We start from the raw sequence: 20,906 nt of genomic DNA, 5'->3' as shown, positions 1-20,906 counted from the left end.
GATTAGGGCTCAACATCACACCTAGGATTGCATGAAGTTTCCAGGGGTCACACTTAGTCCAGTACGCTTAGAGAAGGCCCTCAAGTCTTGACTCAATGCTGGTTACTGCTAATATTCTCCTTTCCCCAGCTTGTTCATACTTTGTGGGTGAGCTGTTTTGCCTACTGAATACCAAGCTTGGGCATGGAATCTTGGCCATGGGTGGTCTCTCTGATGCAGTCCTCCTTGTAGTAGGACTGCATCCATTCCCATCTAAGGTCTTGCGACCTCCTTCACCCATTAAGTTTCCAATATTCCACTCTAGTATTCTTGCCTGGAGAATCCCAGGGACGGAGGAGCCTGGTAGGCTGCCCTCTATGGGGTCGCACAGAGTCGGACATGACTGATGAGACCTAGCAGCAGCAGCATTCCCAGAAGTAGTAACCCCTCTCCTCTGTTATTCCCATTGATTACCACTCACTCAACCAACCTCGAAAGCCTCCAACCTCTCTCCACTGTGGGAAGAGAGAAGTACCTCAATGCGCACAGGTGTTTTGCATACAAAGGGAACTTTTACTCAATCCAGGGGCAAGGAAAGTCCCGTATTGTGTGCCAGAGCGATTAGGGGTAGAATCCTATCATTCTCTGACATTTTTCTCCAACACTGAGAACAAAACAAATTATTATCCTAATATCTCAACAAATCATCTCACCACATATGCATTGTCCCATGAGATCTTTACAACCACTCCATAAGTATTTCTAATTTTCCATCCTGAAGCTTGGATGAGTTTAAAAACTTGTTTCCAGTCAACTGTGTAGGAGTTATGAGATACTGTGCGCTGGACTCTGGAGCAACGAGGGCGTGGTATTATCGCAGTTCCTATCAAAATACCTTGGTCATATGTCAGTGGCAGTCACCAGACTCAACGTCAGAAACTACACGAAGGCGAAAAGTCTCTGTGTGTGCGCCTCGGATAAAGGGCTGGATTCTGTTAACTTCACTACAGCCCTATTTCAATTTTACAAATGAGACTTTGAAGCTGAAGGTAGAAGTGACTTGCCTATGGTCACAAAGTCATAGGTTTGTTGGGTCCCAGTATGGTGTTCTTTCCATCATATGGTGTTCTCTTCATCAAGCTGAAGAGGCCTGCGAACAGCTCACAGCCTCGCTCCCAGACAAACTCCCAAAATATGACCACTTCAACTTCTATACTCGCCAAGGAAAATTAAACTGGTACTTGAGCCAGAGACTCCACCCAAGCAGCCTCCGAGTCCTACTCAGCGCGCATGCGTCAGGCGGCTCCTCCCGCCCCCGCCCCTTCACTCCTCCGCCTTCCCGCCTCTCCCCGCCCCTTTCCCGCCCGGATGTCTGTCTAGCTTTGCCGGATGTTGTTGTGAGTCCGGGAGACACGTGAGGCACTGCTACGTCATCACAGGCACGCGCAGGAAACATGGCGGCGGCGGGTGTTGTGAGCGGGAAGGTAGGTAACGGCCCTGGAGGGACACTCCAGTTTTTCTCCGGGTAGGGCTGCTTTTGCTGTTTGGAGGCCGGCTGGGGAGGGATGCGAGGGCCTTTCTGTATCGGGAACAGCGTGTAGAGGATGTAGGAGAAGATGCCTAGTTGTCAGCTGTTTTTCTTGAGAATGCCGGCTCAGCCCGGGAATTAAGAGACCTGGCTCCTATTCCAAGACTAGCTAGGCCTTGGCGTGTTTGGTCCGCTCTGCCCCAGGGCGAGAGGCTTTTATCTGTATTGCCTTATCTAAGAGACAGGTGGTTGCTCTATTCCGTTCTTTTTCTGGCTCGATTTTCTCTGACTGTCGTTCTTTCTGTCACTCTTCGGACTCCAGGGATTTTTCTGTCTTCCTTTGAGGCGTCACTGACTCGCCTCTGCCTTCCTCTGCTTCACTCTGGTAAGGCATCTTTGTCCTCTTCGGGGGGAGCTGAAAACAGGTGCTTTGCAGCTCTGCACTTAGAAGAGCGCATTGGATCCATTTTACTAGATTGCCGAGTTGATTGGTGATGGTGAGCAGTAGGGATGTTTCCTCTCAGGGAGCTGGAGATTTACAGCATCCCACCCTTGTTTAGGAAGGCGTTCGTTACGGTATTTATTTCGGACGCAAAGCTGTTATGTTCCCGTGGGAGACTGTGCTGCATTTTTACGGAGTTGGTCATTGACCGCTTCGTTTTTCGTTAGGAGTTAGGATTAGGTGCGGAGGATATTGCATTGCATACTGCCTATTCATGTTCCAAGGGAACGTCTTAATGCCTGTTAGTACTACCGTGGCATACTACTGGCAACATTTACAGTTGCGGGAGTATTTCGTAAACAGTTGGGTGGGGTAATGACTCATCTTATACCAAGGACTATTTCCTTTCCGCGGATAGCTACCCCTGTTCCTTGATTTCACTCATTTTCTTTACGCTGCCCTCTGCATACCATTTTGAATTGAGTGACAGCATTTGTGCTTTAGTGTATGAACTACTAGGCAGAATAACACACTACTTTTACTCTGAATTGTGACCTTGCGAAATTGAGGAAGCATGACTTCTCTGTCCTTCAAGGTCTTTATCTCCAGAATGGATGTGGTGCTAGTCATTATTTCTTGCATTGGAGTTAAGATTATATGAAATGATACAAGCATTAAGAAAGTACGTCCTTCTGCATACTGGATGTTTTAAATGATGGGTTGGTCATCGTTTTCGAGTTTTCTCGGTCTTTGGTTGTCTGTTTTTGTCTTTAGGATGGGTGCTGATCTTCTCGTTGACTCATTACATGTAGTAAGATTTTATTTCTGGACTGATCCAATCTAGGACTTTACAAGAAGGGATCCTTTCTATTTGAACTACATTCAGTCTTTCAGGTGTGGATTGATTTTGATAGAACCTTTGCGATGATGAAGCGGAGTTGTGAAATAGGACTTTTTTCACCTTTTCCTTCCAGGCACTCACTACGTTTCATAATTTGACTGCGTCTTTTACTTACTTTATTTATAAACCGCGTTTATTCTCACATATTGCAAACTTACACCATTCTCATCACTGCACCTAAATTTGTTTTTTTTTTCATGCCAAAGGCTGCCCATCTTTCAAATAATTCTGTTGTGACCAGTGAAACTTGCTTATTCCTCCTTCAGCAAATTCAGATCTAGTTAATGGCATCATCATTTACTTGGTTGCATGTAAAACAAACTTGGAGATGTCCATTTCTGTAACAGCATTTAATCAATAAGATGGTAGGACTAATCAGATCCTACCAGTTTTACCTTAAAGAGATTTCTTAAATTTGCTGCATCCTCTTCATTCAGACATTTAGTCTTGAGTTCTCTGCAGATTTTTCTTCTTTTCTCCAGTCTTTTTGCCCAAAGTCTCCTCTCTACACAACCACTAGAGTTGTTTTCTAATGCACGAGTCTGATTGTCTCTTGTTTAAAAAAAAACAAACAGAAAAGTCTTCATTTTCTTATTGTCACGATTAAAATAATACTCAAGGCTGGTTAACATGGCATTAAAAATCTGTGTTGACTTTCTGGCTTTATCTTATGCTTTTCTACTTCTCAGTCTTGTTTCTTTGGGAAAAGGGGGAGAGGAAAGAAAACACACACGTATATTTGTGAAAGAGAGTGTATATGTGTGTCTCTGTATTTATTTATTCCCCATCCCCACCCCAAAGGTTCAGCTGCTGCTGCTGCTGCTGCTGCTGCTAAGTGGCTTCAGTCGTGTCCGACTGTGCGACCCCATAGACGGCAGCTCACCAGGCTCCCCAGTCCTGGGGATTCTCCAGGCAAGAACACTGGAGTGGGTTGCCATTTCCTTCTCCAATGCATGAAAGTGAAAAGTGAAAGTGAAGTTGCTCAGTCCTGTCCGACTCTTAGCGACCCCATGGACTGCAGCCCACCAGGCTCCTCCGTCCATGGGATTTTCCAGGCAAGAGTAATGGAGTGGGGTGCCATTGCCTTCTCCAAGGTTCAGCTAAGACCTGTCTAATTAGAAACCTAGGGCAGTGAATGTTAACCAAGACTTAGGAATCACGTGTGGTACTTTTAAAACTATGGATGCTGGGTCACAGCCCAATTCTATTGATTAGAACCTCACGGAGTTGAGATCTAGGATATAGAGTAACTTTCCTACTGAGTCTACTTGCTTGAAGCTTTGATTCTAGGAAGTCATGTGGTGAGGAAGTTAATGTCTGTCATATGGAGAAGCAGTGTAAGATAACAGGTAAGAGCATGGACTCTGGAGAGCCAAGCCAGTTTCAAAAACTAACTTCACACTTACTAGTGACATCAGTCAAATTACTTAATGTCTCTTTGTTTCAGTTTCCTTATCTGTAATACAGGGATGATAATAGTATGTACTTAATGGAATTTTTAGGATTCATAAGGAAATGTATTAGAACAAAGCCTGGCATATAGTGTGTAGATTCTGTGTAGGTGTTATTCATCATCTTGATTTCCCTGCAAGTCAGTAGTTAAGTATGGTAGAATTTTGAAGGTTTAGAATATGGTTTTTGGTATGAGTGTGAAATTCATTTTTGAATTTCAGTTCATTTGCTCAGTTGTGTCCAACTCTTTGTGACCCCATGGACTGCAGCACGCCTGGCTTCCTTGTCCATCACCAACTCTTGGGGCTTGCTCAAACTCATGTCCATCAAGTCCATGATGCCATCCAACCATTTCATACTCTGTCATCCCCTTCTCCTGCCTTCAATCTTGCCCAACATCAGGGTCTTTTCAAATGAGTCAGTTCTTCTCATCAGGTGGCCAGAGTATTGGAGTTTCAGCTTCAACATCAGTCCTTCCAATGAATATTCAGTACTGATCTCCTTTAGGATGGACTGGTTGGATCTCCTTGTTGTCCAAGGGACTCTCAAGAGTCTTCTCCAACACCACAGTTCAAAAGCATCAATTCTTCGGCACTCAGCCTTCTTTGTAGTCCAACTCTCATATCCATGCATGACCACTGGAAAAACCATAGCCTTGAGTAGATGGACCTTTGTTGGCAAAGTAATGTCTCTGCTTTTGAATATGCTATCTAGGTTGATCATAACTTTTCTTCCAAGGAGCAAGCATCTTAATTTCATGGCTGCAGTCACCATGTGCAGTGATTTTGGAGCCCAGAAAAATAAAATCAGCCACTGTTTCCACTGTTTCCCCATCTACTTGCCATGAAGTGATGGGACTGGATGCCATGATCTAAGTTTTTTGAATGTTGAGTTTTAAATTCTAATTCTCAGTGTTTTTTAGAATTTGAAAAATACCTTGTTTTAGAAGTCACAGGGAGTTCTCTAGGGGTCGAATGATTAGAACTCTGTGCTTCCTCTGCTGGGGAACTGGGTTGCTGCATAGTGTGGCCAGCCCCCTCCAAAGTCATGTGGTTGTGATGAATGAGAAGCCATCACGGTAGGGCAGTGGTGAAGGAGACGGAGCCTGAATGCTGGAGTCCAGAACTGGGCTCCACTGCTGTGTAGCTGTGTTACTTTGGGCAAATGTCTGAACTTTCTGTGCACCAGTTTTCTCATTTGAGAAATGGGAGCTAATGATTTAATAGGAGCTAATGATGTAGGATGGGAGCTAATGATTATTTTCCATCATGGGGTTGTGGAGAGGATTAAATGAGTTAATATTTGCAAGGCATTTAGAATAGTGCCTGGTATCAGATAAGTGCTTAATAAATATTAACTGCTGTTATTATTATTGTTAAGGAAGATCTTTCAGACTGTCTTAAAGTTGTAAGGTTATTATTTGTTTGGAAATAGTTGAGTATTTGTTTTTTGCTGCCTTTTTCTACAAAGAGATTAAAGCTGCCCCAAAATACTAAAGCACTATAGTTATGTAAAATAAATTGGAGGGAAAAAAGGCAAAAGGAAAGTAAAGAATTGACATATCACTATATAAGCTTAATGTGCACAGCCTGATGGTTTGATTTATATGTATTGTGAGATGATTACCACAGTAGGTTCAGCTAACTCTTCTTCTCATATAGATCCTTCTATATGAGGATAGATCTTCTCACGTAGATTGTGTTGTGAATTTTTAGGGGAGAAATAGGGCCACTCCCTGCAAAAGCTGTCCTGCTTTAGGATAATTAATGGACTAAGTTGACTTATCACAAAGGAGGCAGGAGAAAAGAGATCGTTAGAAGTAGGTTTTGGCCTTTATACCCAGTGCCTATGAGGGTTGCAGTTTTCTTTTATTCATTTACAGAATATTTATTAAACACCTGCTTTTTTCCAGGCACTATTCTAGGCATTCAGGATACATTAGATAGTCCTTACCTTGGAAATGACAGATTTCAGTTTTTCAGAAGGAAAATATTCACTAAAATCCACCCCCTTATCGTGTTTAAAAAAATTCAGTGAGTTTCAGGTTTTTGAACTGGTGCTGTTAATACTGATGTTTGTTTTCTTGAGGCTTGTAGACTAGACTCATCCTCATGAGGGCAAGGTCTGAAATGTTTCACCTGTATCTGGCATAGATGCTGTCACAGAGTATGTATTCACTGAGGAGGAAAGAGCAAGAAAATAGAGGGAAAATAAAATGAAGGGGGATTAGAGGAAGAGTGATGGGTTCACTGAAAGCGCTCTAGTTTTGGACTTGAAAAGTCCTGTGTTAGTATATTTGCATTTCTCTCTAGGCCTGTGGTTTTTTACTGTGATTGTGGTAGATTTTGGTTCTGTTGAAAATAGCTTGAAACAATTGGGAAATCACCTGTTATTTTTTTTTCCTGAGTTTTTTTTTTTTTTAATGGTTTTCTTAGGAAGAATTTATTTTGTAGCTTAAATTTGGCCCTTTCCAGTTCCTTTTAGATACGTTTATAGTCCTGTGAAATCCTGTGCTTAAGAAAGATTGATATTATTATCTGGTAGGTTTCCCTGGAGAATTTTCTTAGACTGTATATGTGTTAGTTGCTCAGTCATGTCTGACTCTTTGTGACCCCATAGACTGTAGTCTGCCAAGCTTCTCTGTCCATGGCATTCCCCAGGCAAGAATGCTGGAGTGGATTGCCATTCCATTCTCCAGAGAACATCCCAACCCAGGGATCGAACCCTGGTCTCCTGCATTGCAGGCAGATTCTTTACTGTTTGAGCTACAGGCAAGTCCTTTTCTTAGACTAGATCTTATTAAATGGTAGTATCTTCTTGGTTTAGGATACAATGAATATGTCTTCCTTATTTTTCTGGCATTGTTTAACAAACATTTGAGTACTTTCTGTGTGCTGAGTTCTTTATTCTTGACACAGCACAGTAGTTTGCCATTTTAATAAGTCATTTCAATCTGTGATTTAATAAAAACATGACTTGGGGAAAGAATTTAAATATTGTTTGCTTTGATGGGTTTTAGTTGCTGAGACTAAATGAAAGGAAGGAAATCCTTTTGAAATTTGTTTACTGTTTCTTGCACAGTCTGTGGCGTGTCTGTAGTCATTGGCATAAGAGAAGTCCTTCATTAAATCCTCGTTATACCTCCTGTACTGCCTTCCTGTCTCACACGGTTTGGCACACTGATGCACTTAAGAAGCATTAGTAGTTCTGCCTGCCCTTTATTGAGAGCTGTACTATCCTCAGTGTCTCTCTGTCTTCACTCTCAGAAGTTGTGTGGTTTGTTACTCTTAAAACCACCTGTGTTCTACATTTCTCTGAGTTACACAGTCATTACTGACTGCTGCTGCTGCTGCTCCTCCTAAGTCGCTTCAGTCGTGTCTGACTCTGTGCAACCCCATAGACGGCTGCCCACCAGCCTCCACCATCCCTGGGATTCTCCAGGAAAGAACACTGGAGTGGGTTGCCATTTCCTTCTCCAATGCATGAAAGTGAAAAGTGAAAGTGAAGTCGCTCAGTCGTGTCCGACTCTTAGCAACCCCATGGACTGCAGCCTACCAGGCTCCTCTGTCCATGGGATTTTCCAGGCAAGAGTACTGGAGTGGGGCGCCATTGCCTTCTCCTTCGTGACTGACTAACGTGCCCCAAATAAAACTCACTGTTTACATTCTCTCTTCTGTATTCTCCCTCTCGGTGAATAAGCACATACACTCAGGTTTGTCCTCGAGTCTTCTCCCTTCACCTCCCACGTCTAATCAGTCATGACGTCCTGTCATTTTGACCTTGGAATTAGCATTCTAAGCCATCTGCCTTTCTTCATCCCACTGCCGCTGCCTTGGTTCAAGCCACCATGAATTGCTTCCTCTGTGGATTATTGCAGCTGTTCTTTCTTGGCTCTCCAGCTGGTGTGTTGGTTTTGAAAAGGCAGGTCTGACATGGCATTCCTCTGCTAGAACTTTCTAGTGACTTTTAGTGGTAAATAATTGTCTTCAGGGTAAACTCCAAACTCCCAAATTCCTGAGCATGGTTTAAAAACATTGTAGTCACTGGGGGCTTTCCAGATGGTAAACAATCTGCCCGCAGTGTGGGAGACCTGGGTTCGATCCCCGGGTTGGGAAGATCTCCTGGAAGGGAATGGCAACCCACTGCAGTATTCTTGTCTGGAGAATTCCATGGACAGAGGATCCTGGTGAGCTACAGTCTATAGGGTTGCAAAGAGTTGGACACGACTGAGCGACTGACACACATCATCTGATTTGGTTCCTGCTCTTGTGTCGAAACTGTTAGTCACTGCTTGTCGATCAGGGTTGCAGCCATTAATGAAACTACTCTCTGCATAGAACACATACCCTCTGCCAAGAACATACACCCTCTTTGAGGTAACATTGCCATTCTTCAGGTCTCGGGCTGTATGTCACTCTAGTTAAAGTTTTTCTGATTTCTCATCCTGCCTGACCCCTTTCATGTAGGGTGGAAGTGTTGGTTGCTCAGTCATGTGCGACTGACTCTGCCACCCCATGTACTGTAGCCCGCCAGGCTGCTCTGTCTGTGGAATTCTCTAGGTGAGAAGACTATAGTGGGTAGCCATCTCCTTTAGGGTCTGCTTTGGCAACTGTTTACATATTTATTAAATCATACGTTGCTTTTATCTGTTTCCTTGTCCTAACCCCCAATTAGATTGCTATGAAGACAGTGACTGAATCTTACTTATTTGTACCCAGAAGCGTGCTCAGTGCCTGGCACTGTGCAGGCATTCACTATATAACTATTGAAGAAATAACTGTGATTGACATCTCATACAAGATCCTGTGTACACTTGTGTCACATTTTTCTATGATCGTTGACTTACATGACATTACTAGTTAGTCAGACACTTTTTATGATGTATGTTTTTCCACCAGCACTTTTTATCTCCAAATCTAGTTGGTGCTACGTAAATGTGAATGAGTAAAGAAACTTAAATCAGGTTAGGTGGAATGCAGATTGGATGTGTTTGGATAGGCTCTACTTGTGTCCTTTTGAAGGACTTAGTAGAAGTTGTTTGCACAGAGAAGGTATAAAAGGGTGTTCTAGGTAGAAGGAACAGAATGCACACAGCACGCAAAGGCACAAGGCTTTGAGGAACAGGGAAATTCAGAGGGGCCCGAGGCACGAAGTATTGAGGAGTGACAGGTGTTGCATAGTTGTAGAAGGAAAGGGTGGAGTCAGAAGATTTTTAAGCTCAGGTGTGGTATGGTGAGACATACATTTTATAAAGGTCATTTTTGTTAGTTGTTATATACTATACAGTTTACACAGATTATTGGAAGGTGACTAGATTGGGGAGGAGTGATCAGAATATTATTTTAGTAACCCAGGCTAAAAATGATGAAGGGTCAGTGTCAGGGGAAGGTTTGAGGGGTTTTAGGAGGTAGCATGGGGATGGTGAAAGAGACATTTAGGTACTGGGTGGAGGGGTTGTCTTACAGTTGGGAATATCAGAGGAGCAGATTTAGGATAAAACATACTGAGTGTAAGATGTCTGTGGATGGTTCAAGTGGAGACATCCAGTGGGTGCTTACATATTTCTCATTAGAGTTTCTGGGCTTATTCTGGCATTTCCTGCAGATAACATCTCTGATAAAAACTTTAAATTACTTATATGCTGAATAGTGTTAAAGAAACTGAATTTTGTAACTTTTTTGTTGTTAAATTTAGCTTAAAAATTCATAGTTGCTAAAGCTCAGAATGTATGTTGTGTATAGTAGGTGTTGGATTTCCAGTTTTGGATAGAGATTTAGGGCAAGGATTTTGTCCCTAAAGCCTAAATTTCAAATATTAGTTGAATGTTTTATCTTTAGTCTTTGAAAATAGAGATTATAATAATACAGATAAAAATCCAATTCCAGTAAGGAACAAAATTAAAAATTATCTGCCATTGTATTGTGCAACTTTATTCTAATTTCTGCTAAATTAAGAGGTCAGTAAGTTTATTCTAAATAATTTGCTGTGGTTCCCAGAGTACTTTTAATGAGTTGTGTGGGACATGGTTTCTTTGGTAAAGGAAAAAAAAATCTGCAGTTTCTGTCGCAGGCTGTCATTGGAAGTTTTATAAATATAATTACCTAGTTAGGCATCTTAGCAAATATTTAAGACCATTTTATTCCAAATAGAGAACTTTTCTCCTTTTTTAGTACCTTTAGAAATTCTCCCCCCCTCCCACCCCCAAGAGGGTGGGAAGCAATTAGAATGCTCTAGCTTGTGTCAAGATTTTACCCTTTTTATAAAAGTACCAGGTATACAGGCAAGGAACTTTTATCTTGTTTATTTTTTCTGCTCTCCATGGTGTCTGGCACATAATAAGTGCCCAATAAAAGTTTGTTGAATTAAGTTTAGATAATTGATTTATCACCACCAAGTGGCAAGTCTTTGAATGTGCTTGATACTTTCTGTTCGCTATGGACACTTAATCCCCAAAGAAAAATAGATAGGGTGTGATTTTAAAAAAAATTTTGGCAGCAGGATCAGCTTTTTTTTTTTTTCCAGTAGGATACTTCTGCCATGTGTTCACTTTTATACAGGGTTTTGCGGTGTAAAATAGACTTTCCTGTAAGTTGTTTTTTATACAGCTTTATTGAGGTACTAATTGACAAACAGTAAGTAGCACATAGTGTGTATAATTTGATAACTTTTAATGCACTATAGACCCATCAGTAAAATCAAGATAATGACATATCTACCACTCAAAAGTTTCCTCTTGACGTATTGTAATCTGTCACTACCATCATCCAGTCCACAGGCAACCACTGAGCGCTTTTTGTGACTAGATTAGTTTGTACTTTCTGCAGTTTTATATAAATGGAATTATATGGCATGTACTCTAGTTTTGGCCTTTCTTTATTCAGCATAATTATTTTGAGGTTCATTCATGTTGTTGCATGTATCATTAGTTCATAATTCCTTTTTATTGCCAAGTAGTATCCTGTCCTATAGGTATATGGGTTTATTCATTGATCTACTGATGGACACTTTTTTTTTCACTTCTGGCTTTACAAATAAAGTTTCTGTGAACATTGATGTATGAATCTTTGTATGACTATATGCTTTGTATTTTGTCAGGCAAATACCTAGGTGTAGAATGGCTGGATCATAACGTTAGTTGCGGGCTTCCTGGATAGCTCAGCAGGCAAAGACTCCACCTGCAGTGCAGGAGACACGGGAGTCGCAAGTTTGATCCTTCGGTCAGTAAGATTCCCTGGAGGAGTAAATGGCGACCCCCTCCAGTATTCTTGCCTGGAGAACCCCATGGACAGAGGAGCCTTGTGGGCTACAGTCCACATGGTCACAGAGACTCAGGCTGAGCACATGGCACAATGTAAATTGGATATTTAGGATTTCAAAAAGCTGGCAAACTATTTTCCAGACCATTTTACATTCCCACTGGTGGTGTATAAAGGTTCTAGTTGCTCTACATCTTTGTTAGCATTTGGCATGTTAGTTTTAAAAATTATAGTCATTTTAATAGATGGTTTCAGTTTGCAGTTCCCTAATGACTTAGCAACTAAAAACAGCAACAGCGACTTAAGATGTTGAGCATTTTTTTCATGTGATTTTATGTCATCCCTATATTTTGTTTGGTGAAGTGTCTGTTTAAACCTTTTGCCCTTTTTCTAATTTTAAAATTTTTTGTTCATTTTCTTGTTACTGAATTTTGAGAGTTATTTATAAAAATAACTGGATGTAAGTCCTTTATTGCACATACAACATGACTTGCGTGTATTTTCTCCACCTGAGCTGTGACTTTTCATTTGCTTAATGTCTTTTGAAGAGAAGTTTTCAATTTGATGATTTACCAGTCTTTTATGCTTTTGGCATCATTTCTAAATTTTTTGTTGTTGTTGAACCCAAGGCCACATAAATTTTCTGCTTAAAGCTTTGTAGTTTTAAGTTTTACATCTAAGTCTTGTTCTGTTTGATTTGTGTATGTAGTGTGATGTATGGGTTGAAGTTTTATTTTTTTGTACATAGGTATCCATTTATTTGAGCACTGTTAAAAAAACTATAAATTTAATTTTCTTAATTTATACTGTACTACTCAGGGCAGATTATCTTTTTCATCTGGTGAGTATTGGTGGCTATGTCTCTTAGATTTGTTTTAATTTGTCAAATTCATGAGTATAAATTTTTCATGAATATTCTTGGTATCTTTTTTACTTGTGTACATCTGTAGTGATGTTAAAGTTCTAATTCCTAATATTGGTAGTTTGTGTTGTTTGTTTTTTCCTCATCTGTTTGGCTAGAGTTTTAACCAGTTTTATTTAAAACTGGTTAAACTTTTTTGTATTTTATTTAAACTTTTTTATATTTTATTGATTTCTACTCTGATCTTTATTTCTTCCTGCCTTCTTTGGGTTTAATTGGCATTTCTTTTACTAGTTTCTTAAAGTAGATGCTGAGGTTATTAACTTGAGACCTTTTTTCTTTTCTGATAAAGGCGTGGAACCCTGTGTGTTTCCCACTAAGCACTGGTTTACTGGCATCGCACAGACACGCACAGGTTTTAATATGATAAGCTTGCATTTTGGTTCTGTTCAAACACTTTCTAATTCCCCTTTGATTTCTTCTTGACCCTTGGGTATTTAGAAATATGTCATTAATTTCCAGATATGTGAGAATGTGCCAAAGATATTCCTATTACTGATTCATAATTTGATTCCATTGTGGTCACAGAATGTACTTGAATTCTTTTATGTTTATTGGTATTTGTTTTATGGCTCACTTTTTTTTTTTTTTTTTTTTGTGGCTCAATTTTTGATCTGTCTTAGCAAATGTTTTGTGTATATTTGGAAGAATGAGTATTCTTTCAAATATTCAAATGAATACGCGTTCAAGTAAGTATTCAAATGAGTACTGATGGATGGAATGTTTTGTAAGCATAAATTAGGGTCCAGTTGGTTGATGGTGTTATCAAGTCTTCTGTATTATTACTGATTTTCTTTCTATCATTTGATCAGTTATTGAGAGGGGTTTGCAATTTTGCAGTAATTGTGGACTTGTTTATTTCTTCTTGCAGTCCTGTCACTTTATGCTTCATGTTTTTTCAAAGTCATATTAGGCGCATAAACATTTAGGATTGTTAGATCATCTTGAACCATTGACCACTTTATCATTAGGAAATTATCTTTCTAACCAGTAATATTTCTCTTGCCATGAAGTTTTATTTTTGTCTGATATTAATATAGTCATTCTAGTTTTTTTCTAATTAGTGTTAGTATATCTTTTCACCTTTTTCTTTTTAACTCATTTGTGTCTTTATATTTAAAATGCTTTTCTTGCAGGTAGCATAGAATTGGGCTTACTTTTCAATCTGATACTCTTTTTAGTTGGAGTCTTTAGGTAATTTGTATTTAATGAGGTATGGTTAAATTTAAGTCTTACAATCTTGCTAATTTTTATTGTGCCATCTCTTCTTTGTTCCATTTTCTTTTTCTGCCTTTTTTGTGACTAATCAAGTGGTTTTCATTATTCTAAGTTTTATTTCCTTTGTTGACAATTAACCGTTAACTCTTATTTTAGTGGTTGCTTTAAGGCCGGTAATATCATCATTAGCTTATGACATTTACCTTCAGGAGTTATGCTGCTTCACATAAGGTATAAAAACCTAGAACGATATACCTTCATTTCTCTTCTCCCGACTTTTGTGCTCTTTTTCTTATTTTACTTTTGCATATAGTGCAAACTTAACAAAAACATAGATTCATTTCTTTTTAAAAAATTGTATTTGTTTTCGGCCGTGCTGGGTCTCTGTTGCTGACCGTGGACGTTCTCTAGTAGAGATGCCTGGACCTGTCATGGCGGTGGCGCTTCTTGTTGCGGAGCACGGGCTCGGGGGTGCACGGGCTTCAGCGGCTGTGGCCTGTGGGCTCGAGAGCGCAGGCTCAGTAGCTGCAGTGCGCAGGCTTAGGTGCCCCACAGTTTATGGAATCTCTCAGACCAGGGATCAAACCTCTGTTCCCTGCATTGGCAGACGGATTCTTAACCACTGGACTGTCAGGGAAGTCCACGTGTATATGAAAGTGAAGTGAAAGTGGCTCAGTCGTGTCCGACTATTTGTGACCCCATGGACTGACTATTACAGTCCGTGGAATTCTCCAGGCCAGAATACTGGAGGGGGTAGCCTTTCCCTTCTCCAGGGGATCTTCCCCACTCAGGGATCAAACCCACGTCTCCCAAATTGCAGGATTCTTGACCAGCTGAGTCCCTAGGGAAGCCCCCACATGTATTGATTTCTTTATTTAGGCTTTAAACAAAGGGATTTGATTAACAAAAATATATATATTTATTCACATAGTTACCATTTTTGGTGCCCATCATTTCTGTATGGATCCACATTTCCTTCTAATGTAATTTGTTCTTCCTGAAAAACTTAAACATTTGTAATGTAGGTCTGTTAGTGATGAAGTTTTTAAGCTTTTATATATCTGAAAAAGTCTTTATCTCTCTTTTAGATTTTTTTTTTTTTTAAATTTAGTTATGGCTGTGCTGGGTCTTTGTTGCACTGGGTCTTCCTCCAAGGAGGAAGGAGGAAAACTTTGGGAAGTGATGGATATGTTTGTGGCTTGATGGGGATAGTCTCCTGGGTATATACTTATACACAACTTACCAAGATGTATGTGTTAAATATGTATAGCTTCTTATATGTCAGTCATTCCTCAATAAAGTGATTTTATTTATTTATTTATTTTTATTTTATTTTTTAACTTTACAATATTGTATTGGTTTTGCCATATATCAGCGTGACCGCCACAGGTATACACGTGTTCCCTATCCTGAACCCTCCTCCCTCCCAATAAAGTGATTTTAAAAAAAGCATTGCTCCATTGTTTTCGATCTCCATTGTTTCTTAAAAGGAATCTTCTATAATCACTATGCTTAATTTTTTTTTCCCCTCTGGCTCATTAAGATTTTCTGTGTGTTACTGATTTTGCATAATTTGATTGGTCGTAGTTTAGTCACTAAGTCGTTTCCAACTGTTGTGATCCCGTGAACTGTAGCCTGTCAAGCTCCTCTGTCCATGAGATTCTCCAGGCAAGAATACTGGAGTGGATTGCCATTTCCTTCTCCAGAGGATCTTCCTGACCCAGGAATCGAACCTAGGTCTCCTGCATTGCAGGCAGATGATTTACCAACTGAGCTATGAGGGAAGCTCATAATACATTGTAATTTGATTAATACACTGTAGTTTGATTACAGTGTGCCTTTAAATGATTTTCTTTGATTCTTGCTTTCATTTTGGAGTTCATTGGTATGTATATCTATGGGTTTACAGTCTTAGTCAAATTTGAATAAACTTTTGCAATTATTTTATCTAAAAAGGTTTTTTTTGTTTCTTTTCTCAGTCAACTCTTTCAGGTACATCAGTTATGTTAATACATACACTAGATCAGTTGAAATTTCCCTCCAGCTCATTGATGTTTTGTTCACTTTTTTTCTCAGCCCCCTCCCCTTTTGTGTTTTGTTTTATATAGTTATTGCTGTAACTTCAAGTTCATTATTCTTCTAAAATATTTAATCTGCCAATACCCCATTAAGTGTATTTTTTATCTCAGAGTTTGTATTTTTCATCTCTAGAAGTTCGTTTGGATCTGTTATATTTTTGATGTCTTAGCAAGTTGTAACTTGTTTCGAGTGTCCTGAACAATAGAGAATTTAGTTATAATAATGTTTTAATGTCTTTCCCTGTGTTATTAATTGTGTCATATTTAATTGGTTTATTTTCCCCCTTATTGTGAGTCATATCTTTCTGATTGTTTTTTTGGTACCAGATGCCAAAATCTATCTGGTAGTTGTTTTTTTTTTTTTTAGCCAAATGTCAATGTTGTGAATTTTATATATATATATAATTTTTTTTTTCCCTGTAAAATATTCTTGAGTTTTACCCTAGAAGACACTCACTTGTGTGGAAACGATTTGATGCCTTTGGGACTTGCTTTTAAGCCTTGTGAGATGTGGTCAGCACAGCTTTTGCTTTCTTGAAGTATAGTTGATGTACAGTGTTGTGTTAGTTTGCAGTGTACAGCAAAGGGATTCATTTATATGTATATTTTCACATTCTTCTCATTATGGTTTATTGAAGGATATTGAATATGTTTCCCTGTGCTATACAGTAGGGCCTTGTTTTTGTCAGCACAGCATTTCATGTAAGACCAACAGTGCCCACCGCGAGGCAAGACTGTTCTGAGCATCTACCTAGTGCCCTGTGATTTGTTAGTTTTCCTGCACTGATGAGGGGCTTCCCGGGTGGTCAAATGGTAAAGAATCTGCCTGCAGTGCAGAAGACCTGGGTTTGATGCCTGGGTTGGGAAGATCCCCTGGAGAAGGAAATGGCAACCTGCTCCAGTATTCGTGCATGGAGAATTCCATGGACAGAGGAGCTGGTGGGTCCATGGAGTCACAAAGAGTTAATACCAGAACAGTGTTCACACATGCTAAGCCTTAAATTGATTGTCTTTTCCATTATGTACTCTTTGGACAAATAAAACTTGTCCGAGCAGACATGAGTCTCAATCCCGGAATAATGGAAATTGTTGTTTTTGTTCAGTTCCCAGGTTATGTCCGACTCTTTGTGACCCATGGATGCCAGGCTTCTCTGGCCTTCATTATCTCTTGGAGTTTGCTGAAATTCATGTCCATTGATTGAGTCAGTGATGCTATCTAACCATCACATCCTCTCCCACCCTCTTCTCCTTTTGCTTCCTGTGTTTCCCAGCATCAGGGTCCTTTCCAGTGAGTCCGCTCTTCTCATCAGGTGGCCAAAGTAGAGTAATAGAAGAACTTTGATCAAATCACTTCTGGGACTTTCCTGGCGGTCCAGTGGTTGGTCTCTGTGCTTCCACTGTGGGCGACATGGGTGTGGTCCCTGGTCACGGAACTGGGATCCTGCATGCTGCATGACCGAAAAAAAAAAAATTACTCCTTGCCTTTTTTTCCCCTCAATTGCAAAGTGGCAATGATAACATGTATCTAATAGAATTGTGAGGATCAAATGTGGTAATGTAGAAATGCTTTGTAAAGTAAGGAATAGTAAAAGTATTACATGGCCAATAATAGCATTTGAACTTTTCTTTTTATTTTACATTAGAAATTATTAACAAAACCAGAGTAAGGAAATTGGAAGCATGTTTTACTAAAAGTATTGAACATTACCTTAGATGAAATTCCTGGTATCATAATTGTTCCCTGTTACAAAATAATTTTTCATATCAAACAAGCTTAGAGATAGCTTTTCAGATATTAACCATTACTATTGGTAAATGGAGGAAGCAGAATGTCCTGTGGCAGTCTCATCCTCCTCAGGAATCAATTCACTGTGGAGTTTAATGAAGAAATATCATCTTTCATGCTGTTGTCAGTGGAGAAGGCAATGGCACCCCACTCCAGTACTCTTGCCTGGAAAATCCCATGGATGGAGGAGCCTGGTGGGCTGCAGTCCATGGGGTCGCTAAGAGTCGGGAACGACTGAACGACTTCACTTTCACTTTTCACTTTCATGCATTGGAGAAGGAAATGGCAACCTACTCCAGTGTTCTTGCCTGGAGAGTCCCAGGGACAGAGGAGCCTAGTGGGCTGCCGTCTATGGGGTCGCACAGAGTCGGACATGACTGAAGCGACTTAGCAGCTGTTGTCAGAGGATCAAATTCTGTTTTTGGCTTCACTACACAACTTGCAGATCTCAGTTCCCCAAACAGAGGTTGAACCCAGGCCCCTGTGGTAAAAGGGTGGGGTCCTAACCGCTGGACTGCCAGGGAATTCCCTAAGATCAAATTCTTAATTGGATTTTAGTTTCTGTATTTTGAACTGTTCAAGTAGTTGATACAACTGTGTTTTATTATATGCATGTACCCATAAACTGTGGTGATGAACATATATATGCTGTGAATAGAAAATAAGTAAAATCATGCCCTCAAAAAAAGTAGAGTAAAGGGTTATCATATTAAAACAAATGATTCAAACCAAGGTGCTATACAAGGGGCTAAACTTCTCTTGTGAAATGTTTAGGCCTTCAGATGGGGGAGAAATGAAGGGTTTTTGTTTAAGGCCAAACTGTTAAATAGTTAGCTGTTCCATTGATCTATAAATTAAAGGCATTTAAAAATTGCTGTTAGGTAATTCCCTGGTGGTTCAGTGATTAGGACTGTGTGCTTTCACTACTGAGGGCCTGGCTTCACTTTCTGGTCAGGGAACTAAGATTCCACAAGCTGAGAAGTGTAGCCAAAAAAACCTGTTTTTTTGTTTTGTTTTTAGTCCTTGAAGCAGCATTATTTTCTGCATCTAAGCAATTTCAGAAACCATCTTCTAAGGAAGCTATGTAGGATTTTTCTGGTAGATTCTTGAGGCAGTATTCATTGAGATTTAATGAGTGAAGGTGCCAGGAAATCTGAAATCCACTTCTTTCTTTGATATAAAGTCACTTAACAGCTTTGTGTCTCAGTTAATTCTTTAAAAATGGAGGTAATAAGATCTAAATATTATATTTGAAGTAAATTATGTACTAATGTAATGATTATTTATGTTTGTATGCCTTTGAGTCTAATAAGACTTAATGAAGTTTAGTGGGCGTGAAGGTAAATTTACAAATTTTATTCCTTCTGCACAATTAATTTGTATTGGTTAACATCATACTTTTCAAATCAGAAAGCTGAACATAACTGCTTTCTAAAGACAGTACAAGTCAGGGTTTAGAATTGTCAAATTTTGGACATGTAATTTGTCCCTCAGAAAGTGCTAAAAAGTTAAGAACATGAGATGGGTACAGATTTGACTTTTTTGGTGAGGTGCCTGGTGCTTTAGTATTTTTAAAATATTTTCCCAACTGAATTACTTAGGAAACAACTTTTTCTTAAATGAAAAAGAGTAAGGCTACACTTCATTGACATGCGTATGGGAAAGAAAGAGCCACTTGATGTGCTTCAGTTAGGGGACACGTTGCATGTGATTCTTTAGGGCTCATTTATTTCACTGAAGTTCCAGAATCTCTTTAGTGTTAATAGTACCACAGAATTTAAGAAGCAATATAACACTATTTTTGCACTTTGAAATATTCAAACAAGTCCAGCATTAACATAGAAAGTTACAGTTTCTCTTTCAACCTTTCTCTGTTCCATTCTCTTTTTCAGAAGTAGCCTTTGCTAACATTAAAGTGTGTCCTTCCAGAGCTTGTTGTCTGTTATTTTACACAAATAAGAGTGGATACAACTGAAGTGACTTAGCGCACATAGCACACACAGAGACACTTTTAAAAAATATAAATGTCATTATCTTATATATAATTGGGAGTTCTTTCCATGTATGCCTGTTTAATCTGCCTCTCAACTTCTGAGTACTGTTCTCCGTAGAATGAATATTGCAGATTGTATTTGATAATTTCTTTTTGTGGTCATTTAGGTTCATACTTTCCTTTTCCTCCTTTCAGCCCTACCACCCACCATGTTATAAATAATAGTATTGTGAATATTGTTATGCATATCTTTGTGTACATCTGTGAGTAAATCTGTATGCTTTAAAATGTAATTTTTCATTTCTATACAAACAGTACAGACTTGTCTCCCACCACTCCTTAACTCAGGCTGTCCCTAGTCTTTGCCTTCTGCTTAATGCTAGTCTGGTGTTTAACAGCTGTTTCATTGAAGGCCATCTAAGATTTTTGAGATCAGAACTTCTCTTGTGATCTTGATTACTGAAAGGACTCTTTCTTGACTTGATGTAAGTCTGTATCAGAAGCGATTAACATAACAGGAGAAGTAATAAATTAATGTGGGAACTTTATAGTGCAGTGGCTAAGAGAACGGTTCTCTGGTGTCAGACTGCCTGGGTTTCAGACTCTGCACCACTCCTTAACCACTCCTTACTATATGTATCTTCAACCTTAGGCAAGTTATTTAACCTCTTTCAGATTTCTCAGCCCATAAATGCTCTCCTCATCCTAATGATATAGTTATAATAATATAGAACCTATGATTATTGTAAGGATTAAGATATAACATGGAATTGTTGGTTCATAAATGTTCCATAAATGTCCTCTGGGGAGTGATAATGGTGAGCTTTGTTGCTCGTCCTACATCCTTGGTCCCTATGCTATTCAGTCACCCAAAGCCAGACATTCTGGAGTGTGAAGTCAAGTGAGCCTTAGGAAGCACTGATGTTAATAAAGCTAGTGGATGCAATGGATTTCCAGTGTGTGTGTTAGTTGCTCAGCAGTGTCCACCTCTTTGTGACCCCATGGACTGTAGCCCGCCAAGCTCCTCTGTCCATGGAATTCTCTAAGCAAGAATACTGGAGTGGGTTGCTGTTCCCTTCTCCAGGGGATCTTCCCAACCCAGGGGTCAAACCTGGCTCTCTTGTATTGCAGGCAGATTCTTTACCGTCTGAGCCACCAGGGAAGACCAGTAGAATTCCAGTAGAGCTGTTCTAAACCCTAAAGCATGATGCCTTTAGGCATCAACGTGTTGCAGTCAGTATGTCAGCAAATCTGGAAGACCTGTCAGTGGCCACAGGATTGGAAAAGGTCAATCCTCATCCCACTTCCCAACAAGGGTAGTACTAAAGAATGTGCTAATCACTGGACAGTT

The 20,906-nt window shown here is 39.7% G+C and overlaps 1 protein-coding gene across 4 annotated transcripts in view; it reads left to right on the top strand.

Annotated features, from left to right (window-relative positions):
* The first annotated feature begins 1,362 nt into the window (after nucleotides 1–1,362).
* Nucleotides 1,363–20,906, top strand: part of TBC1D15 (TBC1 domain family member 15) — a 74,150-nt gene continuing 54,606 nt past the window's right edge. For 2 of the 4 annotated variants that reach the window (XM_027543352.1, XM_027543353.1), the window contains exon 1: nucleotides 1,363–1,463. In XM_027543352.1, the coding sequence (XP_027399153.1) occupies nucleotides 1,434–1,463 (30 nt within the window). In that variant the 5' untranslated portion in view covers nucleotides 1,363–1,433. The remainder of the gene's footprint in view (nucleotides 1,464–20,906) is intronic. The other 2 variants (XM_027543354.1, XM_027543355.1) reach the window with 2 other exon arrangements.

Source organism: Bos indicus x Bos taurus, chromosome 5 (assembly GCF_003369695.1).
Source record: "Bos indicus x Bos taurus breed Angus x Brahman F1 hybrid chromosome 5, Bos_hybrid_MaternalHap_v2.0, whole genome shotgun sequence".
Classification (NCBI taxonomy): Eukaryota; Metazoa; Chordata; class Mammalia; order Artiodactyla; family Bovidae; genus Bos; species Bos indicus x Bos taurus.
Note: the sequence above shows the minus strand (reverse complement) of the source record. Positions and strands in the feature narration are given on the sequence as shown.